Genomic DNA, 25,782 nt, shown 5'->3' with positions numbered 1-25,782 from the left:
GGGGCTTTTCTGTGGAAGACGGACATTGCACCCGGGCTGTCAAGACTGCAGTGGGCAGCTCAGCCAAAAGGCATCTGAGCCACCCCATGGGTGTGTTTGTCCAAAACTCAGGACTTGACTTGTGGATGTCTGTGCACCCACACATATCCCCTGTTTCCACCCAAATGACCTCTGCTGAATGATGATGAAGTAACTGGTCGTGTGAGGAGTGTCTGGGAGTTGGAGGTACTCACATCGCCCGCTATTTGCCTGAAAATGTTCTGGAAGTGCTGCTGCTCTTCAGTTTCCTGGTCGGTGTTGCCAGGCCGTGGCTGCGGAAGCACAAGGGAAAGCTGGCTCACCGGTGGGGGATGGACAGACCCTGAGGAAAGTCTCTTCGGGCCTGAAGGAGCCAGAGTGCCTACAGCGGCCCCAAGGGGCAGCAGGAGCTGCGTACAGGGCAATGCGCCTTCCTGGTCAAGCCTCGTGAGCAGGAGTGAGTCATCTAGGCGCCAGCGACCCTTCACTCCATACCTCCCAGCCCAGACACCCAGACAGGAGACTCAGCCGTGCAGACATGCAGACAGCCCCTGTGGTCCCTTTTCCCATCCCCACCAGCTAGAGCCTCTCCACTGTTGTGAGCCTGACCATCCCAACCAAATGAGCCCCAGCAGGACAAAGGGGGCCAGACCATTCTGACATCTCCCAGCTGCTTCTGTCATCAAGGCCCAGCGCTCAGAGGGCCCCTGCCCCACTCCGTTGCTTGGCCCCCCCGATAGCGGAGGTGGCCCTGGATTGGTCTATGGGTCTTTGTCCCTTAGCCCCACCTCCACTAACCATTAGATGACACTTCTCCCCACTCCAGGCTAAGCCTCCCCTTGGCGCTGGAGGACTCTATTTCTCATGTCAGCCCCTTTTCTGCTACTGAACCCCCTGGTTACGAGCCCGAGGACACCAGGAAACCGGAGCTGTTCTGTCTCAGGCTTTGCTGCCCCTTCCCTCATCGTCCTGCTGGACAGGGCCCAGCAGGGAGCTCAGCCTGTCCTTCCCAGGCCTAGGACTGCCTGGATGTGGCGGCCAACCCCCAAGACAGCACCCCAAATTTTAGAAGAACTTGGTGAGAGAAAAAGGTCAGTGAGATAAATCCAACCGCCAGATGTTAAAGAGACACCACACCCTTGGCCCCTCCAACTTGAGCACCCCAAAAGCATAGAAGACCCCAGTGTGTGCTGGCCACCCCATTCATGCCGCATGCTCAGAACCTGTGGGGGTTTCTCTGGCTTATCAGGGCCTATTTTGTCTTTGCCCTCCTCTGCTTCCTGGTCCACACTCAGTTCCTTGTTGCTGTTTGCTCTGTCCGAAACGAAGATGATAGGCTGCAGAGGGGGGCAGGGGGGAGGGGCAGGAAGGAAGCCAGGGTTACAGGCTGAGGAGACAGGTGGGCAACCTCCTCGGGAGCAGCTGGTCCAGCGAAGAGGGAACGAGCAGGTAGGAGCTCCTGAGCCTCACTCACTCCAAGCTCTGTTTCGGCCACTAACAAGCCGTGGGGAAGATGCCAAGCCTCTCTGGACCTCAATTCCTTAGCCTGATTCCTTAGCTGCTCATGATAAAGTTATGGGGGTTAAACAAGGTAGTGAGCACATGTGAAAATGCTAAGACTGCTAAACGCAACATGATCTAGTGCAGTGGTTTTCAGGTACTGTGATTTCCCCGGAAGCCCAGTGTAGGTAAAGCCATTAAAAACAGAGCTTCTAAAACAAAACAAAACCAGAGCGTCTCTGCTTGATGAAGAGGGCAGAGACTATTCCCTCGGTGCCCTACACCGGCAGGGCAGTTAACACACCTCCAAGGGCCGCTAGGAGTCTGCAGGGGACAAGTTGAAAAAGGACGCTGATTAGTGGCATGGCCAGCGGGTGAGAGGTTAGAACACGGGGCTGGCCATCACATAGGAGAAATACCCTCTCAGGCTTCAGTTTACTTATCCATTATATGCACAATGAATCCTGCCTTACACTTCTCATGGGGCTCTTAAGGGGGTCACCTGTCAGGGGTCCTCAAACTTTTTAAACAGGGGGCCAGTTCACTGTCCCTCAGACCGTTGGAGGGCCGGACTATAGTTTAAAAAAAAAACTATGAACAAATTCCTATGCACACTGCACATATCTTATTTTGAAGTAAAAAAACAAAACGGGAACAAATACAATATTTGTATTTGAATGTGGCCCGCGGGCCGTAGTTTGAGGACCCCTGCCTGAGATACTGAATGTAAAAGTGGGCTGCAGAACATTTAAGATGCTACACAAATATAAGGGATATTTTTCAAGACATGCTCATGCAAGTGAAGACGTTAGGTGAAGGGTGGAAAGCAGCTGCGTGCTGCGTCAGTCCTGGCTGGTGCTGTGCACCCTGCAGAAGCAGAGGAAGGCTAGGAGGTAGGACCGTGGCTGCAGTGCAGAGAGCAAGGGGGGCGAACAGGAGCAGAACAGGAACCCACTGGTCTATGCATCCCATCTGCCTTTCCTGCTGTTCATCTAGGACAGCAAGAATGGACAAACGTAGGCACACAGCCACCCCCCCCCTGCCCCCAGCTTTGGCTCCTAGCGGGCTCCAATGGCCCTGGCTTGCTCTGCCTTTTAAGCAAAGGGTCTTGCCCAAGCAACTGAAGTGTGTGGGGATCCCAGAGCACGGGGAGTCAGTCTGAGGGGCGTGTGTGGCCATGCCAGGCACATATCTCCAGGCCCAAGTGTGTATCCGGATGACACAGGCTTTGGTGTGTAAGGGGCCTGCACTAAAGAGAGGTGAGGGCAAGACACATGGGCTTTGGGCAGACAGATGTGATTTCCAGTTCCATTTTCCCTCTCATTGGTTACGTGTCCTTGGGCAAATCGCTTCACTTCTCTGAATCTTTGTCCTCACCTATGAAAGGAATAGTGACAGCACCTACTTTGTAGATACCGTTGTGATCAAAAACTATGTTTGCCCCCAGCACGGTGCCTGATGCGCGGTAGGTGCCTGATGCGCGGCAGGTGCCTGATGGATGTCAGCTTTGGTCTGCCCCGGCACCATTGCTTGGAGGACCGCTTGGATGGATCCTTCCAGATGCTGTCATAAACACCAACCCCAAACATTGTCTGATGACCTGTGGCCATTGCTCAAGGATGTCCAAAGGTCAGTCATTTCTGGATGATACTCTGGGCAGTCAAACCAAAATTCTATCAGAGGCCCTTCTGCCCTGGAGGCCAGGGGAAGTGATGGGATAAATGGAACAAGGATGGGTTGGGGGAGTTTGAGTTTGAATTTCAGTCCCAAAGGCACACAGAGGAAACGGTCCCTGGTCACAGGGAGAATGAAAGTTTTGGTCTGAGGCCCTTGAGATGCTCTTAGCCCCATGGTCACCGTTAGCAACGGTGTCCTTACAGCAGAGTGATTATAACCAGGAAACCCAGGAGGGGCCATCACAGGCCCTGGTGAGTCAGGGTGATGCCCCAAGATCCCAGGAGGGAAAGGGGCCCAGGTAGGTAGCTCTCATTCCTTCCCCCCGTAAGCCAGTGAGGTTGAGCAGCTCCTCTAGGGCTGTGAGGGTGGAGGCTCTCCCCCATCTGCCCTTTGCCCTCTGGACACAGGCAGCACGTAGAGTCTCTCAAGACCCATGACTTAGAGGGGCCCTAGGTTCAGAGTGAGAGGCCATTGTCTAGAAGCGGCTTCCCCTGAATAAGGGCCCTGGCAGTGACGTAGCCCCTCTAGATACCCTCTCCCACCCCTTCCCGGAAGGCGGAGAAAAAAGGAGAAGTGGGGAGCAGGCAGGAAAGGAGAGGAGGGGGAAGGAACTGGCCTGTCTACAGAGCAGGTAGCTGGCATCCGAGACCCTCACTCCCATGGGAACCCTCCCGTTATCTCACTGTATGTACCTGAGGAATGGAACCCGTTGCCATTCCCCCGAAGAATCAAGCCGTGCTTAGCATTGCTGAGCCCACTTCTGAGAACGAGGGGCTGCTTTTGGTTTCTGCAAGACCCCCAGGCCAGGCCCATTTTCACTGCCTCCCTCATGTGAGGGGCAGGCAGTATAGCATTGCTGGTTCAGAGCGCAGACTCTGCACCTGCCTCCACGTGCTGACTGCCACTTACTGGCTCTGTGGCCTTGGGTAAGTCAGTCAGTCTGTCTGTACCCCTTCTTCCTCTGAAAAGGGGGGTAATGATAGCACCACTCTCATAGGGTGGTTAAGGACTGAGTTTATCCACAGAAAGCACCTGGGAGTGTGCCTGGTCCACAGCCTTCACTCAGCAGGTGTTAGCTCTCACTGTTCTGCACCCAGAGCTGCAAGGGGAAGGAGGAGGTGGGGCAGCAGGGGAAGAGGTGAGGCTGGTGGGCGTGCATACACACACACGTGCACAAAAACTCCGTGCTGCCGACCCACTCACCCTGTGACACCCACCTTGGGTTTTTTCTTTTTCTGCACAAGGAAAGAAAACAGTACATGCAGATTAGGTGAAAAGCAAGTTTCCAGAGAATCCACTGGCCCTTGGCTTCCTGTGACCTGGCTCTGCACTTTGGGTGGGTTCTGGGGTCAGAGATCCAGGTCACACGGAGGCCAAAGGGGCCGGAGGCTTCTCCAGCCCCGAGACTGGCAGCTGCTGCGGCTTCATTTCCATGGCTCCCTCTGTTACTGGACGCTGCTAAGGAAATTAGCTTCTACCTAATGTATTTTTTAACGAAGGTGATGACTAAAACACCAAAAAAGTAGCTAATCCAAACTGGCCCCAAAATGAATTTTGTTTGATTTATAGAGTTTGGGGTTTTTTGTTGTTGTTGTTTTGTTTGTTTATTTTTAGGCAAATACTTAACATGGGAGACTTGATGGAAACCCAGGTCTGGGACTTCTTTTGTAAAATTAAGTAAGGCAGCCTGCAGGGACCTGAGCCCCCTGTGGCCACCATCTGGGAGAGCCGCTGCTCTGCACCCTCCCAGACACCACAATTGCCACCATGCCAGTCAGCCCTCCAACACAGGAGCCAGGTGTCAGCTACGAGTGCAGGCCACTGCAGGGCACCAAAATCCTACACCTGCTTGCTCTGCTCAGTTAGGTAACATGCAGCTCCCATGAGCTTTCGGGTTTGCAACTGCTGATAAACACTGTACATGATGACCAACGTCCAGAGAGGATAAGAATAGCGCCAAGTGCACTGAATACTAAAAACAACATCTGCGATCATCCAGCAGGCACTTGGAGATCTGGCCCCGGGACAGGGTCAGGATTAGAACCATGAATGTCATGCCCCAGCTGACAGTTCAGTGGGGCTTTTGCTGTCTCCTAATTGGCCCAGGACACACCCACAGAGCACAAGGGACTACTTACTAACCAGGACCCAAAGCCCCAAGGCAGCCACAGACCCCTCAACACAAGGGGACCCCAATATACACCAACTCAGTGCTAACTCTGGCCTCCCACCCCGGGACAGGTCTCAGCATGGCGTTGGGGGGAGAGTGCGTTCAGAGAATCCGGCTGCGAGCCTTGCTTACTTAAGGGCTCTGTGAATTCCAGGGAGTCATTTAACTTCACTGAATCTCCGCTGCCTTACTTGAAAACCAGGGGTAATAACCTTATTACATCTGAGAAACCTTGCGAGGATCAAGTGAGAGGACACACGTGAGAAGTACCTGGTGAAGTAGATAACACACGAGTAACAACCACCATTTGAAGGCCCGGGCTGCGCCAGACACCTCACATACATGATCTCATTGATTCAAATCTGACAAAAGCCTGGTCAGGCACCCATTTTAAAGAGCAGGAAATGGACTTGGGGGGTTTATGTGATTGTCCAGGTACTGGACCCAGGTTTTGATGCTGACGGCAGAGCTGTGTCCTTTTTTTCTCTATGTGAGCTTGTGCCTCATAATCCAGTATCAGCTGCTGCTCTTATCATCGCTTCCTGTGGCTTTGATCCCCTCCCCCCCTTTAATGGTTCAAACTCTCTTCCGTACTTCCCAGCCCCTGGACTGACGAAATGGGCCCGGGACCACAAGGTCCATCCATTCTTTCTGGTCACGCCAAACAGAAGTCGCAGTAAGATGGAGTAATCGCTGCACACACCCCAGACTCCCATCTCCCTCTGCCAACATCCCCTCTCCCCTCGACCTCCCAGCTGTCCCCTGGACCTTCTCGTATCTAAGAGCTAAAACACTCACCACTGGCCGGTCCACGGAGATTGTATTTTCAACATCCCTGTGAGGAACACAAACATGGGGGCTCAGTGTCACCAGGAGCAAGTAGGAAGCACAGAGAGGATTTGCTCAGGTGACATGACTTCTCAGAGTTAAGTTGGGACTGAGCTCAAGAGAAGCCCCGGCACTAACACCCCCACCCCAGGAACCAGTCCCACGTAGGCGCCATCCCTAGCAGACACACGGGTTCTCGCTGGCTTTGCCTAGAGCTCCCCAAAGGCATGACCCAGCCACCTGCTCATAGACCTCTGCTTCTTTCAGGAACAAAGACCAGAGTGGCAGGGCCCGGGAACACATCTGTGGTGGCCAAGAGGGCAGCATGTGGCCTTGCTGGCTTCCTTGGCTACCCTACCTAACCGTTCAATCTCCCCTAACAGCTCCTACTTTATTTTCTCTCCTTATCACTTATCAGACTCTAACATACTATATATTTATATCTTTTCCTATACCTTGTGGTCTTATGCTAGCATGTTACTCTCCATGAGGGCAGGGATTTATTTCTGTTCAGTTCACTGCTCTATCCTCATATCTGTGGGATGACTGACTGACGAATGAATGAATGAATGAATGAATGAAGAGGGAAGATGTGGCCAGTGGCTCAGAAGCGGAGGAAGAGGTGCAGCCTGGCCAGCCTGGCCCAGGACTCCTGGCGGAGCCAGTCCCGCAGCCTCGGGCCTCCAGGCTCTGGAGGGGGCCACGTGGGCTTCAGGGGCAGGTGGACAGCGGGCTGGGACTCACTCAGAGAGGTTCCTCTTCTCAGAGAAGACCCGGAGGATGAATTCTCCCTCCTGGTGGGGCTCGTAGGTGGAGGGCACGATGACGTACTCGCTGGGAGGCAGGCGGAAGCGCTCGGACACCTCCCGCATGTTGATGTAGGTCTTACTCCTGGCCTTGGAGGCGTTGTACAGGAAGAAGTCCTTCTGTAGGTGCTGCTTGTTCCCATGCATCTGAGGAGAGAAGAGCCCACCTGAGCCCCTCGGGAGGGAGGGGTGCCCTGTCCTGCAGCAGTCCCCCCGGGGCTCCCTTCCCGACTCCCTGGTCACCCAGTGCAGTCATGACCTGTCGACTTCCGATTCCCAAGGTCGCAAATAGCTCAGTGCCCTGGAGCTCCCTACCCCATTTCCTCCTCTTCTGTTGTGATTCTGAAGGTCAAGTCTATCATTCCCGCCCTCAGGATCACTTACCAGAAGCGCTGCTGGTCAATTCCAGTTGCCTCCAGGCCAGTGAAGGACCCCAGGAGGCAGGAGGGCCCTTAGCTGGGGTCCGAGGGAGGTAACTCCTCCATCCCAAAGAGGGCGGTCCCCCTTAGAATGTGTCTGTGTGACGATGGGCGAGTGTGTAATTGTGTAAGTATGAATGTGTACGTGAGCAAGCGTGTGTATGAGTGTGAACAAGTGACCATGACTGTGTGAAAGCATGTGTGTGACCGTCTCTGAGGGGAGGGCCACAGCGTGAGGGTGGTAGTCAGGAGGTCATGGCCCTGCTCTGGAGTTGAGGGACGCAGGCGAGGCCCTCTCCTATCATAGTAATGCCCACACCCCCCACCAGGAAGCTTCCCGAGGTGCCACAGGCAGACACAGGCCCCAGGTAACGCTGCCCACAGCTGCTGGCGCTGCCCTTCTATACCTCTTTGGGAACCTTGAGGAGAAACAGAAAAAGACGACACTCAGATTCTGTGGATCTCAGATCTGAATGGAGACGAAAAGCATGTCGGAAGGGAACATGAGCAACTGTAGAGCGAATACATAAGCCTGACTCCCCATGGCCAGCCCCGGCCCCACTCCCCCTCCCCGACCCTGGTTTTTATCCACTCCTTCACTCCTTACAAATATCTAAGCGGTTCTGACACAGTGAGCCTGATGCCCGGAGTTCTGAGGGTCGCTGAGTACCAGGGGAGCGGAGGACCTCTCTGTGAGCCCTGAGAGCCCCCCCCCCACCCCCCGAAGGTGTGTTTCTTGGGCTGAAGCTGGTCCTACCTCGTAAATGGCGAAGCCGATGGTGAAGAGGTTGGCCCCCAGCTTCCGGTCCTTCCGCCGGTTCTTCTGCATCAGGGCCACCAGGAAGCTGCAGATCACCTCTGAGTCCTCGGGGTCATCGTCCTCCTCCAGGAGCTTCAGGCGGTACTGCGGGTTGGTCCAGAAAGTGTCTGTGCCCAGAAAGAAAATGTGCACTCAGATCTGCCTCTGGGAGAAACGGGGAGTGGGGGAGGCGGGGTGGATGAGACAGAGGGAACGTGTTTGTCTCCCACATCTAGGTGCTCAATGGATGTGAAGGAATGATCAGGCTTGGTCTGTTATGGTGGTGGTGGGGGGCTGGTAACCTATACTTTCTACAGATGGAGCTGCCCTGACAGGCTGTGTGCCTCCTCCTTCCTCTCTGCACGTCCATCCTCGGTCTCTGCTGAGGGCTTTGCTTTGCTCACCTGTCCCTTTACTGTCGCTGGTTCCTGGGATGGGGCCCTAGACCTGTTCTCTCAGCTCACCACTGTGGCCCCGGGGCTGTCTCACCCACTTTCACTTTCTCCCTGCCCTCCACGCACGGATGGTGCCTGAGCTATAGGTCCCAGCCTCCATCTCTCTTTTGACTCCTTCCTTCCCTCCCTCCTACAAATACACACTGAGTACCTCTCTGTCTCTGCGTTCAGCTCTCTATTACACATCTTCACTGGAGATTGTGCAGGTGCCTCAGACTTTCCATGTCCCAAACTAAACGTCCCTCCCTACAAGCCCACAGTCAACCCACCAAAAACAAATGACACACCATGTTTTCCTCTTGTGTTTCTTTTCTTTTTTTTTTTAAAACAGAATATGATTATATTTAATGCACAAGTTTGATACAACCAAAAAGTAAAACAGCAGAGTAAAATAGTAACAAAAAACATGGTATATCATTTGCAATGCATGAGAAATGGTTAACATCTTTAGTTATAAACAAGCTCTTAAAATCCAGTGACACTATAATAATGCAAGGAAGCTGGAAAAATGAAATGAAAAAGTACAAGTGATGATTAAGCAGTGAGCATATATGATTTTGCTGAGCAGTGATTAAGAATAACTTCTCTGCAGTGTCAGTGAGCAGAATAAAGACAATGACACCTAATAGTCTACAGCTTTGAACAGTGTTGTGCAGTTTGAAGTCTCAAGCAGGGGGAGGCAGAATAAAGAGAAGGACCTAGAATGAGGGGAAAGCTAACTTCTGAGTCTATATATAAATTGAGTATTTTTAGCCAGAGTAATTCCAATTCATTGGAATTTTTTCAACAAGTTAGTTGAATAAATTCAAAAGGAATGATATAAAAGCATGTTTAATGCAGAGAAGATGCGTGGCCAGTGTAAGCGCCTAAAACACTACTTGTCTACAATGTCTGAGCAGCACCACAAGGGTGTGCACTAACTCTGTTAGTAGATGATAGCGTAGGGAGTACAGTCAGTTTGTACTGTGATCCGTATATATGGGGCCTGGTGGGTACCCGAAATCCTCTTATGTTTCTTATGTATTGCAGCACTGACACCATCCGCTCATGCCCCAAGCTGGGGATCTTCAAGTCCTTCATTCTTCCTTCCCCACATTACCCAGTCTCTTCTCCCCTCAGCCCTCTTCTCTGCACCTCTGCTCCCCTGACTTGGCCTAGGAGTTCATTATTTCTGACATGAACTGTTGCAGTAGTTGCTAACTGGGCCCTCTAGTCCAGTGGTTCTCAACCTGTGGGCCGCGACCCCTTTGGCGGTCAAACGACCCTTTCACAGGGGTCGCCTAAGACCATCCTGCATATCAGATATTTACATTACAATTCATAACAGTTGCAACATTACATTTATGAAGTAGCAACGAAAATAATTTTATGGTTGGGTCACAACATGAGGAACTGTATTTAAAGGGCCAGAAGGTTGAGAACCACTGCCTACTCCCATCCTCAGCAGTATGAGCACAATGTATGGTATTATTCTGTTACAATGTCCTGTTTAAAAGTGGTTCCCAACCCCCTATTGCAAACTCCTCCGCATGGCAGTTCCCTTCCCAGTAAAACAGGAAGGGCTTCCTAAGATAATGTACGTCTGCGGCTTAGACACTCGGCAAATACTCGCTAATGTTATTCTACCTGGAGCTTGTTCTGCTTTGACCCCCCCCCCCTCCCGTGCAGAGCTGCTCCCACCTGGGAAGTTGCGGCAGCCGCCAGCAGAGCAGCCCCTCACCCAGCGGCCCTCATTCACGGACACCGTCCAGGTCTGAAGCTTGTCGGACTCCAGGGCATCAGCGGTGAGGTTGCAGATCTCCAGCTTTGTGAAATGGTAGACGAAATCGTCATAGGACATCCTGCGAGGTTGGGAGAAGAGAGAGACCCATGTGGAGGCGTGCAAAGGTAAGATTCCTGGGCTAACACAGCCCAATAAAACGGTCCAGTAGAACTTGGTCACAGTCCCAGAAAGGACCCTGTCCACCCCTTTTAGGGTAAACACTGTCCATTCCGGTGTATCCACCCCAGACTATCATCTCTTTCAATAACGACTCAAACTCATGTGTCCTTCACGGGAGAGCTCAGCAGCAACTCAGTTCTCCAAAACTTACTGTGTGACCCTCGCTGGGACCCAGGCACCATGCTAGTTATAAGAGAGAGTTAGGAAAGAACAATTAAGCAAGCAATTTCAAGGGTGGTGAGCATGACAAATAAATTCATTCCAGTCCAAAGGAAGACAAGGGGTTCCTGAAGGAAGTTCCCTGTCAGCTGAGACTTGGGCCGAGTAGAAGTGATCCGTGTGGAGGTGAGGGCACTGGGTGAGCAGAGTAAGTAGAGCTTCCCCGGCCCAGAAAACAGCTCTGCGAAGGCTGCGGAGCAAGAGTCTGGAGCAGCGTGCAAGGTGGAGGGGCACAGGTGAGGCAGGAGCCCGTGATGCCGGCCTGGCCCCAGGCTCAGTCACCACGTTGACCTGGCCGGGTGGCTCCTCTCAGAACCTCATCCTTGCTGGGCCTCCAGTTGGAGGAGAACAGGGCCCCGATCCCCAAGGGCTGGAATCTGACGGCCTCTGTCTGGGAATTGAGGTTTGTGATTTCAGCTCCTGCCCCATCCCGTACCCTCTGGGGTCCTCCTTGGTCCTGGACTCACCAGAACTCGCCTTCCTCAGCGACCTCTTGCTGCAGACGGGCCTTCTCATCTTTGTCCACAAAGCTCCAGTCCTTCCAACTGGAGGGAAAAATGGAAGAATTATGGACGGGAGAAAGGAAGGCTTGATGTGGGTTAGGATAGGCGGTACCAGAGAGACATGAAGAAGTTCAAAGAGTAGCTCATCTCCAAATTGCAGCCAGTGTGAACCATCCACATGCAAATCTGACCTGATCCCCTCACTGTAAAACCCAGTAATGGCTTCCCACCAGCCTCAGGATGAAAACCAAACTCCTTCAATGGGCTGGTAAGGGCTTGACCCTTCTCTGGCTGAATCTTTCACTCCTCTGCATACTTTAAAGCTAGGAGTTGGGCTCTGGAAATAAATAAACTGAGAATCCAATTGAATAATACCAGGACTGGCTCAGCTTCTGTTTTCTCAGCAGCAAAAGGGAAAGGATTGCTTATTATCCACTCCTAGGGCTGCAATGAGCAGTACCTGAAATAATGCATACAAAACTGCAGAACAGTGCCTGTCCTCGGACAAGGGACTGAGTTACTAAGGGAAAGACCAGGCATGTAAGCACCCCTTGTCCCCTGCCAGCCCCGGAAACAGCCCAGCTTGTGTTTTTAAAGGCTGGGCAGTTTCGTACACTCTCTCCTGAAGAGGGAGGAAAAGAAGCACGTTTGTATTTCAGCCACACTGAGGAGAATGAAACCAAACTGGGTTGACCCTGGAAAGGTAAGGGGTGAGGAAGTGCTTAGAAGCAGGGAATGCTGGAGGGGAAAGGGAGAGTCCTGAGACCAGGAGGAGGGACGCAGCGGGGAAGGGGAGTCTCCCTTTCAGCGACAGGGCTGAGGCCCCCCGGTCAGCAGTCCCTGCAGTGGAGGCCTCGGCAGGAAGAGGGTTAAGGCTGGACACCAAGCTCTGAAGCTGAAGAACACAGCGCGGGTCCCTATGGGAGACTCGGGCCAGTGGAGTAGACAGCTGACGGGGCACCAAGATCCCAGAACACACAGCCTGGTCCTAAGGCCACTCCGTCCAGGCAGCCTTCTTGCACCTTCCTGTCCTACCCAAGCTGGGAGCGGGGATCCTTCTTTGTGACCCTTGCCATGGCACTTATCTCAATGATTCTAAGTGTTTGTCCTTCCCGCTGGACCTTAAAGCCTACAGGGCAGGGTCTGTGTCTCTGTGTTCATTTCTAAGTCCCTAGACAGCAGCATGGGCCCGGCATACACTCAACCCCGAGGAAGTGAAAGAAACAGTGGGAGACAAGGACCAGCTCCTTATCACAGTCTCTTGAGGGAGGCCTATCCCCAGGCTCACACCCGTGCCTGCCGTTCAGTGGGCGCTCACTTACTTGCTAAGTCAATGAGTGGCTAAATGAACCAGTAATGTGCCTGGGATGAGAGGTATGTCGAGGTAAGCACGGGGGCTGAGGAAGGGCCTGGCTGTGGTCTTCCTCCGTGGCTGAGCCCTGTCCCCCCCCCCCCCCCCCCCCCCGTGGGAATAACAGGAGCACAGGGAACTGCCCTCCATTCCGTGAGACAGCCAGGACCCAGCGGCTGGGGTGGGGCCATAAAGGCTTTGCACGTGTTCTGGAGCCTTTATCACACATTTCCCGTGTTTGTAAATTTTGCTGCCCCGAGTCTATTGCTCTTTAGTGAAAAACAGTGAAGTTATTTCAAAGGGCCTGTGCTCCTTCCTATGGGGACAGTGAGGGGGAGGGAACCTTAGCCCTGGCCAAGCTCCCTCCAGACACGATCACATCTTCTCCTCCGAACATCCTTCCCGTTTTACAGATAAGGCAGCAGGGACTCTGAGAAGGGAAGTCACTTGTCTAGTCTAGACCTCCACGTTGAGACTCCCTCCTACTGGGACCTAACCCATGCTTTCTAGAATCTTTCCTTTCCAACCAGTGGCCACCAGCAAGCTCTCTGGCTCCCAGGCTCACCTAGCGCCATGCCGGGCCCTTCTCTGGAGCCCACATCCTCTCTTCTCTTCTGTGGATCACTGGTTTTGAAGGTAATTATACTTTATTTTAAAAAATCCTCACCGAGGATGTGTTTTTATTGATTTTTTTTTTTGAGAAAGGAAAGGTGTGGGAGAGAGAAAAGCATCAATTGGTTGCCCGCCCCCCCTCCACCACATGCCCCAACTAGGGGTCAAACCCAAAACCTAGGTATGTGCCTTGACGGGAAATTGAACCCACAACCTTTTGGTGCATGGGATGAAACTCCAACCAACAGAACCACGTGGCCAGAGCTGAAGATAATTTTAGACCAAACATTTGTAGTGCTCTTCCGGCTTTGCACCCAGCCCAGCCCTGTCTCAGGCCTGTTGTCCCTACTCCTGGAGTCCCCTCACCTACCCATCACTCCAGGAGCCGGTCCACTCCACCTGGCCCCAGGGGTTCCGCAGCCGCACCAGCTTCACCTTCTCATCCTTGAACATGACCTTGGGCAAAAGAGAAAGATATTCTAGAATATCTAGAATATCTCACACTCTGGAGCCTTTCTGGAAAGGCGGTCTTCCGTTTTGCCCTGAGGGCTGGGATGGGTTGGGGAGAGAATCCCATAGGGGGCTGTCCTGCTGGCCCTGGTCAAGGAGACTGGAATGGCAGGGTGAGGGGTAGGACATTGGGACTGAGTCCTCGGCAGTCAGGGCTTAGCCATCGCCTCACATCTTCTCAGAAGGGACTTCCCCGGTGAACCCCTGGCTCTTATGAGCTTTGGGGGAGGAGGCAGGGCATGCACTGTAGGGCCCTGCTAGCACATTCGGTGTCTTTGTGTGAATTAGGAAGAATGCCCCTCCTGGCTGGGGAACTACAGACAAATGATCCCTCTAGATCAGCCGTGGGCAAACTACGGCCCGCGGGCCGAATCCGGCCCGTTTGAAATGAATAAAACTAAAAAAAGAAAAGACCGTACCCTTTTATGTAATGATGTTTACTTTGAATTTATATTAGTTCACACAAACACTCCATCCATGCTTTTGTTCCGGCCCTCCGGTCCAGTTTAAGAACCCATTGTGGCCCTCGAGTCAAAAAGTTTGCCCATCCCTGCTCTAGATGGACCAATCAGAAAAAGGTGCCCTGCCTCCAGTCCGCTTTGAGTGCTGCCCCAGATGACGGCCCGCTCTGTCCATCCCTGTGCACAGGGCTCAGCCTGACCAAATACATGTGTCTGACCAGGATCCCGTCTCTGACCCAGTAAAGGCTAGTAAAGGCCAGATGTCCCCGGAGCAAAGCACTGTAACTCTTTGACCGTGGAAGAACAGGAAGCATGAGAACCCATGAAACCAACGCCATAAAACCGAAGTGATTTCTACTCGTTCCTTGGAAATGTTGGGGGGAACGGCTATCTTTAGCTCTAAAAACAATGATAAACTGAGCACCACCTGGTGGCAAGATCCTGCATGTGCCCATGGTCCCCTCCAACCCCAAGCATTTGCCTTGAGCCCTGAGCGGATCCCCTGATCTGGAGAAGGCAAGCTCTGTAGCTACAAGGGGACACAGAAAGCCAAGTCCTGACGTCAGGAGCTTAATCCAAGTAGCTCTTCAAGTCCCATCCCACCACGCATTGCCAGGCTCACCTCCTCCAGCCCAGTGACGGAGTAGGCATGTCCTCGGACCAGCCCGCAAGCCATCCTCGTCTCATACTGAACCGGAACAATGGTCTGTGGAGCGAAATCCAGGCAGCCTGTCAGGGGTTGGGAAGCAAAGTCCTGCCGCCCGAGACAGGGCTCACATGGTTCATTTTCTGGGGGTGGTGAGGATGGGCACTCCTCCACTCCCTGAAAGTGTGCCTCTCGCCATGGGAAGACTCTTAAATATTATAGGAGACACATTAAGAGTATAAAACTAAGTTTAAAAAAATCATGTTGCGAAGAGGTACATACAGTATGATAAGACTAAAAAATAAAAATTTAGATTAAGTGTATGCATAGAGAAAATCTTGGGAGGACATATGCCAAATGTTAGTTAGGAGTTATTACCTATAGATGGGGAAAGATGGGTTAATTTTTCTTCTGCTTTACCATATGGCTTGATATTCCTCAGTGAGCATGTACTAATTCTGAAAGTACTAGAATATCAAATATCAGCTCTATGAGGGGGAGAGACTTTGCTTTGTTCACTAGGATAGTGAACGAAGAGGAGAGAATTTTCCTTGTTTGCTAGAAGAGTACCTGGCACCTGTAGGAGCTCAATAAATATGTGGAAATGAGTAAATGAATGAATTAGAAGAGGAGAACCCGTCCGGCATGGCTCAGTGGTTCAGTGTTGACCTATGACCCAGGAGATCATGGTTCCATTCCTGGTCAGGCACATGCCCGGGTTGCTGGCTCGATCCCCAGTAGGGGGCGTGCAAGAGGCAGCCGATCAATGATCCTCTCTCATCACTGATGTTTATATCTCGCTCTCCCTCTCCCTTTCTCTCTGAAATCAATAAAAAAAATATTTTTTAAAAAAGAAGAGGAGAGACATTTTAATACAAGAAGTCTCTCTTGTATTTCTTCCTGTTAATTTATCAGAGAAACTGCCTGGACCATGGAGAAGGGGCTCCCATAGAGATCCCTTCCAAATCCTGTCTCTCCCACCCTCAGGAACCTTGGAGCAGGCAAATTATTCCAACTCAGACCCTTGGGAGGCCCCAAGTGGGGGCCTGTGTGTGAGGCACTGGCTACTGAGGGGAGTGTGACATGCAGGGCCAGGTCATGCAGGTTGGAGGGGTGCTTATTCCCGACATTTGAAGGCGTACACACCCGGGTCGGTCTGTCATCTGAGCCTGTGGGGCGGAGCAGCGAGTTATCCATATTCCTCACCATCCGTGCAATCAAATCCCCCATTTTCAGCCCAGAAGGAGAGGTTCCATAGGTCATGTTTGTGCCATCCTGGGGCCCCACGGGGAGGGCAGGAGGCAGTCCCGGAGGAGAACAAAGGAGGGTGATAACAAGGGAAGGAGACCGGAGGAAGGGAGGAGACAGACAAAGGAAGAGAGGAGAGAGAAACAGCATGAATGGAGAAAAGATGGAGAAAAGCGATACAGGAAAAAAATGTTCATCTATGGGTGTCTTATGCTAGCTGATCTCCCCAACCTTTCCTCTCCAGGCGAGTATTGGGAGAGGAAGGAGTAGTAATTCATCTTGGGCCTCTTCCTTGCTATGGAAAGCACCAGGACTAGCGTGCACTGAGCAGCCCCAGGCAGGCGTGTCTCCTGACACTCAGCAGGCCTGGCCAGCCTGCCTTCTCCTCACCCTTGACTCTGGTCTCAGTTCAAACCACTTCGTTACACTGAGGGGGACCGCAGGCTGAGCTCCTCCCACATCACAACACAGAGCCCAGGCCCCAAGGGAGAGTGGCCATCAAAGCCCAACGACTGAGAGGCTTTCTCAGGGACCCAGTGGGCTCAGGCCCACCGCCAAGCATGTGGCCAGCTTCATGGGGGCATGTTCCCACCACAGAGGCCCACACTGATATAGGCCTCTGGACCTGTTCCCGTAACAGGCCCCAAGGGAGAGTGGCCATCAAAGCCCAACGACTGAGAGGCTTTCTCAGGGACCCAGTGGGCTCAGGCCCACCGCCAAGCATGTGGCCAGCTTCATGGGGGCATGTTCCCACCACAGAGGCCCACACTGATATAGGCCTCTGGACCTGTTCCCAGTATTCCAGAGCTCGATATGTCCTTGTCCTACCTCTTTATTGAAAATGCCCAAGAACTCTTCTACCTTGAGAAATTCCCAATTTTCAAAGCTGAGAGCCAGTTCCTGCTTCCTAAGGCAAAACATTTTCGGGTCTCAGAGGAGAACCCTGTGCTGCCAGTCACCGGGTAAGGCTTTCCGATATGCGGCTGCTCCCTGCCCTGCGCCCCACACCCCAGACTTACATCAATGGAGCAGCCCATGAGGGAGCCTCTCTCGATGGCTTTCTTCATGATCTTGTACATGTCTCTGGGAGCATCCTTAATCTCAAAAAACTCTGTGACCCCTCCTGTGAAGTCCTCCATGGCCTCTGTCGTGTTCCCACCTTTCAGAGCTTCATAGGAACCATGGAGCCTTGGAGAGAGGATGAAGACCAATCTGGGGTCACAGGGTTCCAGGAAACGTAACCCAGGCAGCACTGCCACCAGAACTTTACTCTTGCGTCCTGTGATGTTCTCTCATCAATTCTCCAACAAACCTATAGGCTAGTGGATCGGTACTATGATTCCCTTTCTTCACGGAGGAGAAGCTGAACTCCCGAGGCTAGGTGACTCACCCAGGGCCACAGGGAGCCAGAGCACTGGGACCGGAAACTAGCTATTCCCACTCCCCGATAGCTCTCTCTCCATTATAACCCTGAACCCTGAGGTAGGGCTTCCTTAAAGCCACCAGTAGCTGGGGTCGGCCCTCTAAGTTGAGCGACAACCCTGAACCCTGAGGTAGGGCTTCCTTAAAGCCACCAGACGGTCGGCCTTCTAAGTTGAACGACAGTATGGCTTTATGAATATATTGCAAGCTCATGAGGTGGAGCCAAGCAAGACCCTGAGATCTGAGCTCCAGAAATATAATGCTTGGATCTAGGACTTGTAACGCCACTACAAAGACAGAATTAAAGAGCTCACTCTGGGAAGCTACAGCTAAAGCTTTCCTACATATGTCTTCCTTTCTGTTCTTAAACAGAATCTTTTTAGTTAGAGCTGTTTCTGCCTGGACTCGATCTTCTCTGACTTTGGGTCACAGTTGAACACACACACACACGTGCACAGTGCACAGATATGCACGCCTCCTCTCACGAGTGAGACCTTGGCTGGGTGTTGCAGCCCACCTCCTCATTTCTAGACTTGCCTCCCCTTCGAAAGCGTGGCCTTACTTCGCATAAGCCTTCTCCAGCAGAGCGCTCCAAAACTCATTGCGGTGGTTGGACTTGGTGAAGACCAGCTGATCGTTGTAAGTTGGCAGGCAGTCATCGATAACCACGTCCACCCAGTCTCCATAGCGCCAGAACTGCACAGAAGCAGCGAGCTCAGATTACCGTTGGGAAATGTGTCCCTACCCAGCATTCCTGAGGGGGCACCGGGGTTCCTCTGATCCCAGAGCAGTGCCATTTCCTCAGCTCTGCACCTTGGTGCTTGTTCATACTATTCTGGGTTTGGCATGTGTGAATCTGTTTCTAAGTGGACTGTGAGCTCCTTGAGGGCAGGAAGCAGTTACCAACCACTTCGTCTCTTCCACAGAGTCCAGCCCAGGGCTGGGGATAGTAGGAGCTACATGAATATCTGAGGACTTGGAATTGTCATTCTCCAGCCCAGTAAGTCTGGGGTGGGGCCTAGGTACCAGCGTCTTTAGGCACCTCAGCTGATTCTAATATGCAGCCAGGTTGAGAGCTACTGGTCTAGATGAAGGTGATGTGTTGATTTATGTATTTCTTGATGGCAAACAAGGTAGAAATTGCTGCTGAAGAAGAGAATGAACATGGAAGAAAATGTGCCCAGAACATACTTTGACCGAAGCAGGAGAATTGTCCAATAATTTTGCAATTCTGGATGTTGTTCTTTTTTGAACAATTCTGTTTTAATTGAAGAAACTCAAATGTAGTTTAATTTTCTTCTAATGACATCTTCTCCTACCCCCCTTATTGACAAGAGGGCAAAAATCTATTTGGTTTTTGTATTTATGTCCCTTTAGACATCAGACCCTTTAAGTATCAGTGGGAAACTAGCAGCTCGGTGGTACAGGGGAAAAAACAAAATTCAGGGCCTGGCTGCCTCCCCCGGTGCCAGGACGCAGCAGGACGCTGACCCTGAACCTGAAGAGACTTTTCTGAGGCCTTTAGTCCTGAGGTACAGGATCAGCAGATACGTCAACCAATGATTTAGGCCAATCAAGATGTTTGGAGCCTTTAGGGTGGGAGACAGATGGATGCCTCAGAACCCTGGTATCTGCTAGACCCCCACATGTAGAACTCACTCTGTTGGGGCCAGCACCAGATCTGGCTCTATGCCAAGACATGTTGGATCCAGAAAATGTCCAATGGCTGAATTGATGCTGGAACTCAGACTCATTTCTGGGCCAAACCAGAGACCTAGTCCCCAGATTAACCAGACTTTCCTTCCAGAGCCTAGGAGAGGTGAGTGATAGACTTGGGGTAGATCTGCCTTAAATAGAAACAAATAAACAGAAGCCACCGTTGTCGATGGGGCTTCCTTTAAGGATTCTCCATGCTAATATCTCAGGGGCCTACTTGAGAAGGGCCATGGGTAATGACAGAGCAGCCAGCCAGCCGGAGAGGCAAAAATAGACCCAGAGTCCAACAAACAGGATGTCTTCTTGCTTTTCTGGGGCATAGCGGAAGGTGTGTGAGGGGGAGTGTGAAGGGCAGAAATAAACAACTGCTTCCGCACAGGCTTGCGGCCTTAAGGGGACCACTGCCCACAGCCACAGGAAAGACAAGGCCAGGAGACTAGTGGCGAGCGAACTGTCGCTGGCCACCCCCAGGACCTTACCTGGAAGTGGAAGATCCCTGCATAGTTTTCGATGAAACTCTGATCATGGGGTATGACTCGGAAAAGCAGGTGCTCGTGGAGGGTCAGGCAAGCAATGGCTGCGAGAAACCAGCAGTCCCCTGCAGGCAAACACGGGGCACAGGTCAAAGGGGGGGCCGTCCCTCCCGGCCATGCTGCTCCACTTCTCTGAAGAGCACAGTTCAAGTGGTGCTGACTGTCCTACCTCCAGGCCTGACCTTACAGAGGTGTCAACCAGAGAAGGAGTTCCACAGCAGTCCCTTGACAATGCGACCAGTAGGGCAACTTACACCCTCCCCAGTGGTTTTCCTGAAAGCTGTGGGCAATTCCTCCAACTGCAATATTAGCTCATTTCCTTTCTGGGCCTCAGTGTAAGCAGGGCAGTAGGTCATAGTTGGGCCGTTCTTCAGAACACCTGTAGGAACTCCGCCCTGCCCTGTATCTTTGCAATGTGAGTCCATTTCCCCTCTGACCTCAGTGGAGACTGGGCATCTGAGAGGCACCAGTCAAGCGGGTTTGTGTTGTAAGGAGTTGTTAGGCAGCTGCTCTGGAACCAGTCTGCAGGGGGCGCTAAGACATTGCTGGCAATGGAATGAGAAGGGGACATTTTCTTACTTCCTGAACCTCCTTTCTGGCAGAGCACTATATGTAGTCAGAGGCGACACTTTGCTCTGTGTGTGTGTGTGTGTATGACAGAGAGGGAGAGAGAGAGAGAGAGAGAGAGAGAGAGAGAGAGAGAGAGAGAAATATCTGTTGTTCTACTTATTTATGCATTCATTGGTTGCTCTTGTAAGTGCCCTGACCAGAGATCAAACCTGCAACCTTGGCATATTGGGACAACGCTCTAACCAACTGAGCTTCCCACCAAGGCTGAAAGGTTCTTTTAATAAGGAGCTGTTATTCTGGGGCAATTTAAACAAGAGTTCCAGTTTCAAGTGCTCTTTTTGGTAATGCGTTTTGTGTGTATATACAGATTCTATGTTCCCAAGGGCCATGCTTGGTACGCAGACGGTTTCAGAGCTGCCTTTTAAGGAAGATGCGAACAGTCAAAAGCAGGGCTTTGTCTTGCTGAGTGGGATGTGTGCCTGTCCTTGAGACTCTAGAAGGGAGGCTGTGGAAGGAGGTCTACTTCCTGTGACACATGGCAAAGAACAAGAGACGTGGGAGGCACAGAAATTAAATGAAGCAATCACCAGCACATAAAATAATATAAAAACCTGCCCCCAAAATTCATTAACAATAAAAACAGATTACCGTCCCTTTATTTCCTGTAAAGGGATCACACCTTTTAACTGCCCCTGGATCGTTCGGCTGGATATGACCTGAGGGACCTTCCTACCTAATTCTCCTTGACAGATGTCAGTTCTGTTGGCTCCACCAATGATAAATCGGGGATTCTCGCAAATTTCCTGTGAAACAAAAAGCAGAGAATAACAGCAGTAGTAGCTTTTTAAAAAATATATATTTTTATTGATTTCCGAGAGGAAAGGAGAGGGAGAGAGAGATAGAAACATCAGTGATGAGAGAGAATCATTGATCGGCTGCCTCCTGAATGTCCCAGGGGGATTGAGTCCGCAACCCAGGCATGTGCCCTTGACCGGAATCGAACCCAGGGCCCTTTCGTCTTCAGGTTGATGCTCTATCCACTGAGCCAAACCAGCTAGGCCTGTAGCTATTCTTTATTGAGGTCCATTATGTAGTACTGGCACTGTGTGCCAGGAGTATTACATACACGCCACTAATTTAAGCCTCCAAAAACATCCTGTGAGTTGGATACCATCATTCTTATTTTTCAGGTAAGGAAACCAAGGCTCAGAGATGGTAAGAAACTTGCCCAAGGACACACAGCCAGTAAGTGGTAGAAGCCGAAAGCATGCCCCCTTTCCCATTGTTCCACACGGCTCCCTCCTCACACTGACATACTGTCTTATTAAGGATGCCCCTCAGAGGGCAGTGTCTTTACTGCCACATCTTTGGCAAAGGGACAAGAGAAAGCGTGGCTCTTGTTTTGTTTTGTTCTATGACAGGAAAAAAGGGCCGGAGGGAAAATAAGGATCTTTCTCCCAAGATGGTAATAGATATTTAGAGTCAGCAAACGTCCCAGGGCCCACAGAACTTGAGAACTGAGGAGAGCAGAGAGTGAATTTGGCATGTGCCTCAAAAGCCTCCACTTCTGTTGCGAGGGGGGGGGGGGGGGGCGGCGCACTTCTTTATTTACGTTAGCCCAGCCGGGCACCTCTGCCCCAGCCGTTATGTGTGCCCAACAGAGGCCAACACAAGGCGCTTTAATTTTTGTTTGGCTGTGTCTTGTGCTTTGTTTTTTTACTTTTAAAATTTTGAGATAATTTGTAGATTTTGTGGGGTTTTTTTTGTTTTGTTTTGTTTTAAATATATGTTTTATTGATTTTTTACAGAGAGAAAGGGAGAGGGATAGAGAGTTAGAAACATCGATCAGCTGCCTCCTGCACACTCCCCACTGGGGACGTGCCCGCAACCCAGGTACATGCCCCTTTACCGGAATCGAACCTGGGATCCTTCAGTCTGCAGGCCGACGCTCTATCCACTGAGCCAAACCGGTCAGGGCATCTTTTCTTACTCTTAATCAAAAGATAACTTTGCTTAAAGTAATAATAGTAACAATGTGTTGAGTAATTATAGCATATGAATAAGGTAAAAGAACAATAGTAATGTCATAAGGGAAGGATGGGAAATTTTCTAAGATACTAGACTACATATACAGTATAATGGTGTAGTGTTATTTGAAGGTTGAATTAGATTAGTTTTAAATGTATATTGGAAACTCTAACCATTATCATATTTGTAAAAAAGAACCATAATTGATATACGCAAGAGAGGAGATAAAATGGAATCACGTAGAATACTCAATTAAACCAGAGAAGGCAGGAAAGGGGAGAGACAAAGAACAATTGCAATAAATAGAAAATAGTTACAAACATGGTAGATACTAACCCAACTATATGATAATAACTTAAATATTAATGTTTTAAATTCACCAATTAAAAGATAAAGATCATGAGAGTGGATTTAAAAAGGCCCGGCTATATGTTATATATATATATAAATTTTACTTTAAAAGATACTTTTTAATTGATTTTAAAGAGGAAGTGATAGAAACTTCAATGATGAGAGAGTCACTGATCGGCTGCCTCTGGCACACCCCCTACTGGGGATCAAGCCTGCAACCTGGGCATGTGCCCTTGACCAGAGTCAAATCCATGACCTCTTGGTTCATAGATTGATGCTCAACCACTGAGCCACACTGGCTGGGCTAAAAATTTTACTTTAAATACAAAGATTCGGATAGCTAGAGAGGGATCTACCATGCTGACACTAATCAAAAGAAAGCTGGAGTATTAATTTCAGACAAAGCAAATTTTATAACAAGAAACATTATCAGAGATAAAGAGATACTACATAATGATAAAGGAGTCATTTCTCTAAGAAAACATACAATTCTAAAGGTGGGTACACCTACCAACAGAGTGTTAAAGGACATGAGGCAAAAAGTGACACATCTGAAAGGAGAAGTAGATAAATCTAGTATTATATTTGGAGACCTTGACACTCTCTTTCAGTTATTATAGATTAAGGAGGCAGAAAAATCATTAAGGATATAGTTGACCTGAACAGCACTATAAATCAACTTAATCTAATTGACATTTATAGACTACTCCATTCAATAATAGCAGAATACACTTTCTTCTCAATATCCCATGGAAGAATAGACCACATTTTGGGCCATAAAACACCCTTCAACAAATTTAAAAGAATAGATCTCATACTAAGTATATTTTCAGACCACAGCAGAATGAAACTAGAAATCAATAAGAAAACTGGAAACCTCAGGATGTTTACAAAGTAAACAGCACATCTAAATAACACATTGGTCAGAGAAGAAGTTTCAAGGAATTCCTTTGTCTATCAACTGAGAGAGACGATGGCAATGACACCCCAGAAATGATGAGCACACCTAGTTTCTGCTCTTGGTTTCTAATACTTTTCCAGTAAGAGGTACCAGGGATCCATGGGGAAATGTTGATTCTAGGGGTGTGGCAGGAAATACATAAAATGAGACTGGAGCATCTTATAGCATCAGAAAGTAAGAAAGCACTCAAAGAAAAAATAACCCTTACAGACATATGAAAACATGCTCAAAGTCACTAATCATCTGAGAGATGCAAATCAAAACGACAATGCAGCACCATCTCACACCTGTCAGAATGGCTATCATTAACAAATCACCAAAGACAAGTGCTGGAGAGGATGTGGAGAAAAAGGAACCCTCGTGCACTGCTTGTGGGAATGCAGACTGGTGCAGCCACTATGGAAGACAGTATGGAGTTTCCTCAAAAAGTTAAAAATGGAACTCCCATTTGACCCAGTGATCCCACTTCTAGGAATATATCCCAAGAAACCAGAAACACCAATCAGAAAGGATATATGCACCCCTATGTTCATAGCAGCACAATTCACCATAGCTAAGATCTGGAAACAGCCTAAGTGCCCATCAGTAGATGAATGGATTAGAAAACTGTGGTACATCTACACGATGGAATACTATGCTGCTGTAAAAAAGAAGGAACTCTTACAATTTGCAACGGCATGGATGGAGCTGGAGAGCATTATGCTAAGTGAAATAAGCCAGTCAATGAAGGAAAAATACCACATGATCTCACTCATTCATGGATAATAAAGACCATTACAAACTTTTGAACAATAATAGATACAGAGGCAGAGCTGCCTCAAACTGATTGTCAAACTGCAGCGGGAAGGCCAGAGAGGGTTGGGGGGCAGAAGGGAGGGGAGTAAGAGATCAACCGAAGGACTTGTATGCATGCATATAAGCATAACCAATATGAGGGGATAAGGACACATATGTAATACCTTAATCAATAAAGAAAAAGAAAATAACCCTCACAGCAATAAGGATATGTCAAAGGGATAGGAGTCAACTGAAAGAACTTCTAATGGCTAATAATGAGAGCAAGAAAATAAAGCAATATTTGATCACAATACAAAATACAAAATAACTATCCACGAGTCCACACTGAAATAAATAAGTGATTAAATACATACATAAATGGAGAGAATAGAAAAAGTTTCCATGCAGAATTCTCAATACTTTATGTGAATAAAAGGAGGCAGAACATAGCCTCCTGTTTCCTAACTGTTCACCATCTTGCACAGATCTCTCCTTGAAACGGTGAGCCTTAGTATTCTTAATCCCACGCTCCCATCCCCAGAATACCCGCTCTTAAGAAGAGACATGATAATCAATTACATTTACTATTTTACTATAAATTTAAGTCAGTGCATTAGCTCTCTTAAAGGTATTTACAGTCTCAGGGACCTATGAAATATTATAACCACCTCTAACTCAGGAACAGAACATGACATCCATTTCAGGAGGAAGCAGGAAGGCATTCTGAGGGCACCTGGGCAGGAGAACCTTGATAAAGCCACCTGCTCAGAGTGAGGATCCATGGCCTCAGGCTCTGGGCCACTTGACCTCCTGCCCGGGAGCTGTCTGTTGAAGCATCAAAGCTCCCATCCCTACCTTTGGTCTTTTCCACGTGATGGCCTTCATCTTGGTTTTCTGGCTCAGCTCATAGGAACCCAGGGCCTGAACACCAGCTGGGAACACATGGTCTTCAAAGAGGCACTTCTGAGCCAGACAGCGTTGTTTGAGAATGACAAAATCCTGCCCCTCGAACCTGAGGGGCTGTGTGACAGTGCCCTCTCCGTCTCTCCTGCCCCTCTCCCGGATCACACGCTCACAGAAGAATCCTGGCAGCATGTAGGGCATGGTGACGGCTCAGGGAGTGGAGCTGGGCCTTCACCTCGCCCTCAGTCCAGACCTAATCCTCTCATGAATGGGTTGGAGCCTATTTAGCCTTCCACCCTCAGCAACTCGATGCAAATGAACGCAGCCCAGAGCGAGGGTGTGGTCAGAGTCAGCAGC

At 50.1% G+C, this 25,782-nt stretch overlaps 1 protein-coding gene across 3 annotated transcripts in view; it reads right to left on the bottom strand.

The window, feature by feature from the left end:
* CAPN3 (calpain 3) overlaps window positions 1-25,782 on the bottom strand; it is a 46,085-nt gene that overhangs the window by 2,632 nt on the left and 17,671 nt on the right. The window contains exons 4-20 of one of the 3 annotated variants that reach the window (XM_005860301.2): window positions 25,378-25,425; window positions 21,139-21,208; window positions 19,782-19,900; window positions 18,149-18,282; window positions 17,184-17,352; window positions 16,063-16,191; window positions 14,893-14,976; window positions 13,670-13,755; window positions 11,301-11,378; window positions 10,353-10,513; window positions 8,176-8,345; window positions 7,826-7,837; window positions 6,938-7,146; window positions 6,164-6,200; window positions 4,413-4,430; window positions 1,242-1,355; window positions 234-311 (exon numbers count right to left, since the gene is read on the bottom strand). In XM_005860301.2, the coding sequence (XP_005860363.1) occupies window positions 234-311; window positions 1,242-1,355; window positions 4,413-4,430; window positions 6,164-6,200; window positions 6,938-7,146; window positions 7,826-7,837; window positions 8,176-8,345; window positions 10,353-10,513; window positions 11,301-11,378; window positions 13,670-13,755; window positions 14,893-14,976; window positions 16,063-16,191; window positions 17,184-17,352; window positions 18,149-18,282; window positions 19,782-19,900; window positions 21,139-21,208; window positions 25,378-25,425 (1,716 nt within the window). Of the gene's footprint in view, window positions 1-233; window positions 312-1,241; window positions 1,356-4,412; window positions 4,431-6,163; window positions 6,201-6,937; window positions 7,147-7,825; window positions 7,838-8,175; window positions 8,346-10,352; window positions 10,514-11,300; window positions 11,379-13,669; window positions 13,756-14,892; window positions 14,977-16,062; window positions 16,192-17,183; window positions 17,353-18,148; window positions 18,283-19,781; window positions 19,901-21,138; window positions 21,209-25,377; window positions 25,426-25,782 lie in introns of those variants that run through there. The other 2 variants (XM_005860306.2, XM_014534836.1) reach the window with 2 other exon arrangements.

The sequence above is a fragment of the Myotis brandtii genome, unplaced genomic scaffold, assembly GCF_000412655.1.
Source record: "Myotis brandtii unplaced genomic scaffold, ASM41265v1 scaffold133, whole genome shotgun sequence".
Lineage (NCBI taxonomy): Eukaryota > Metazoa > Chordata > Mammalia > Chiroptera > Vespertilionidae > Myotis > Myotis brandtii.
Note: the sequence above shows the minus strand (reverse complement) of the source record. Positions and strands in the feature narration are given on the sequence as shown.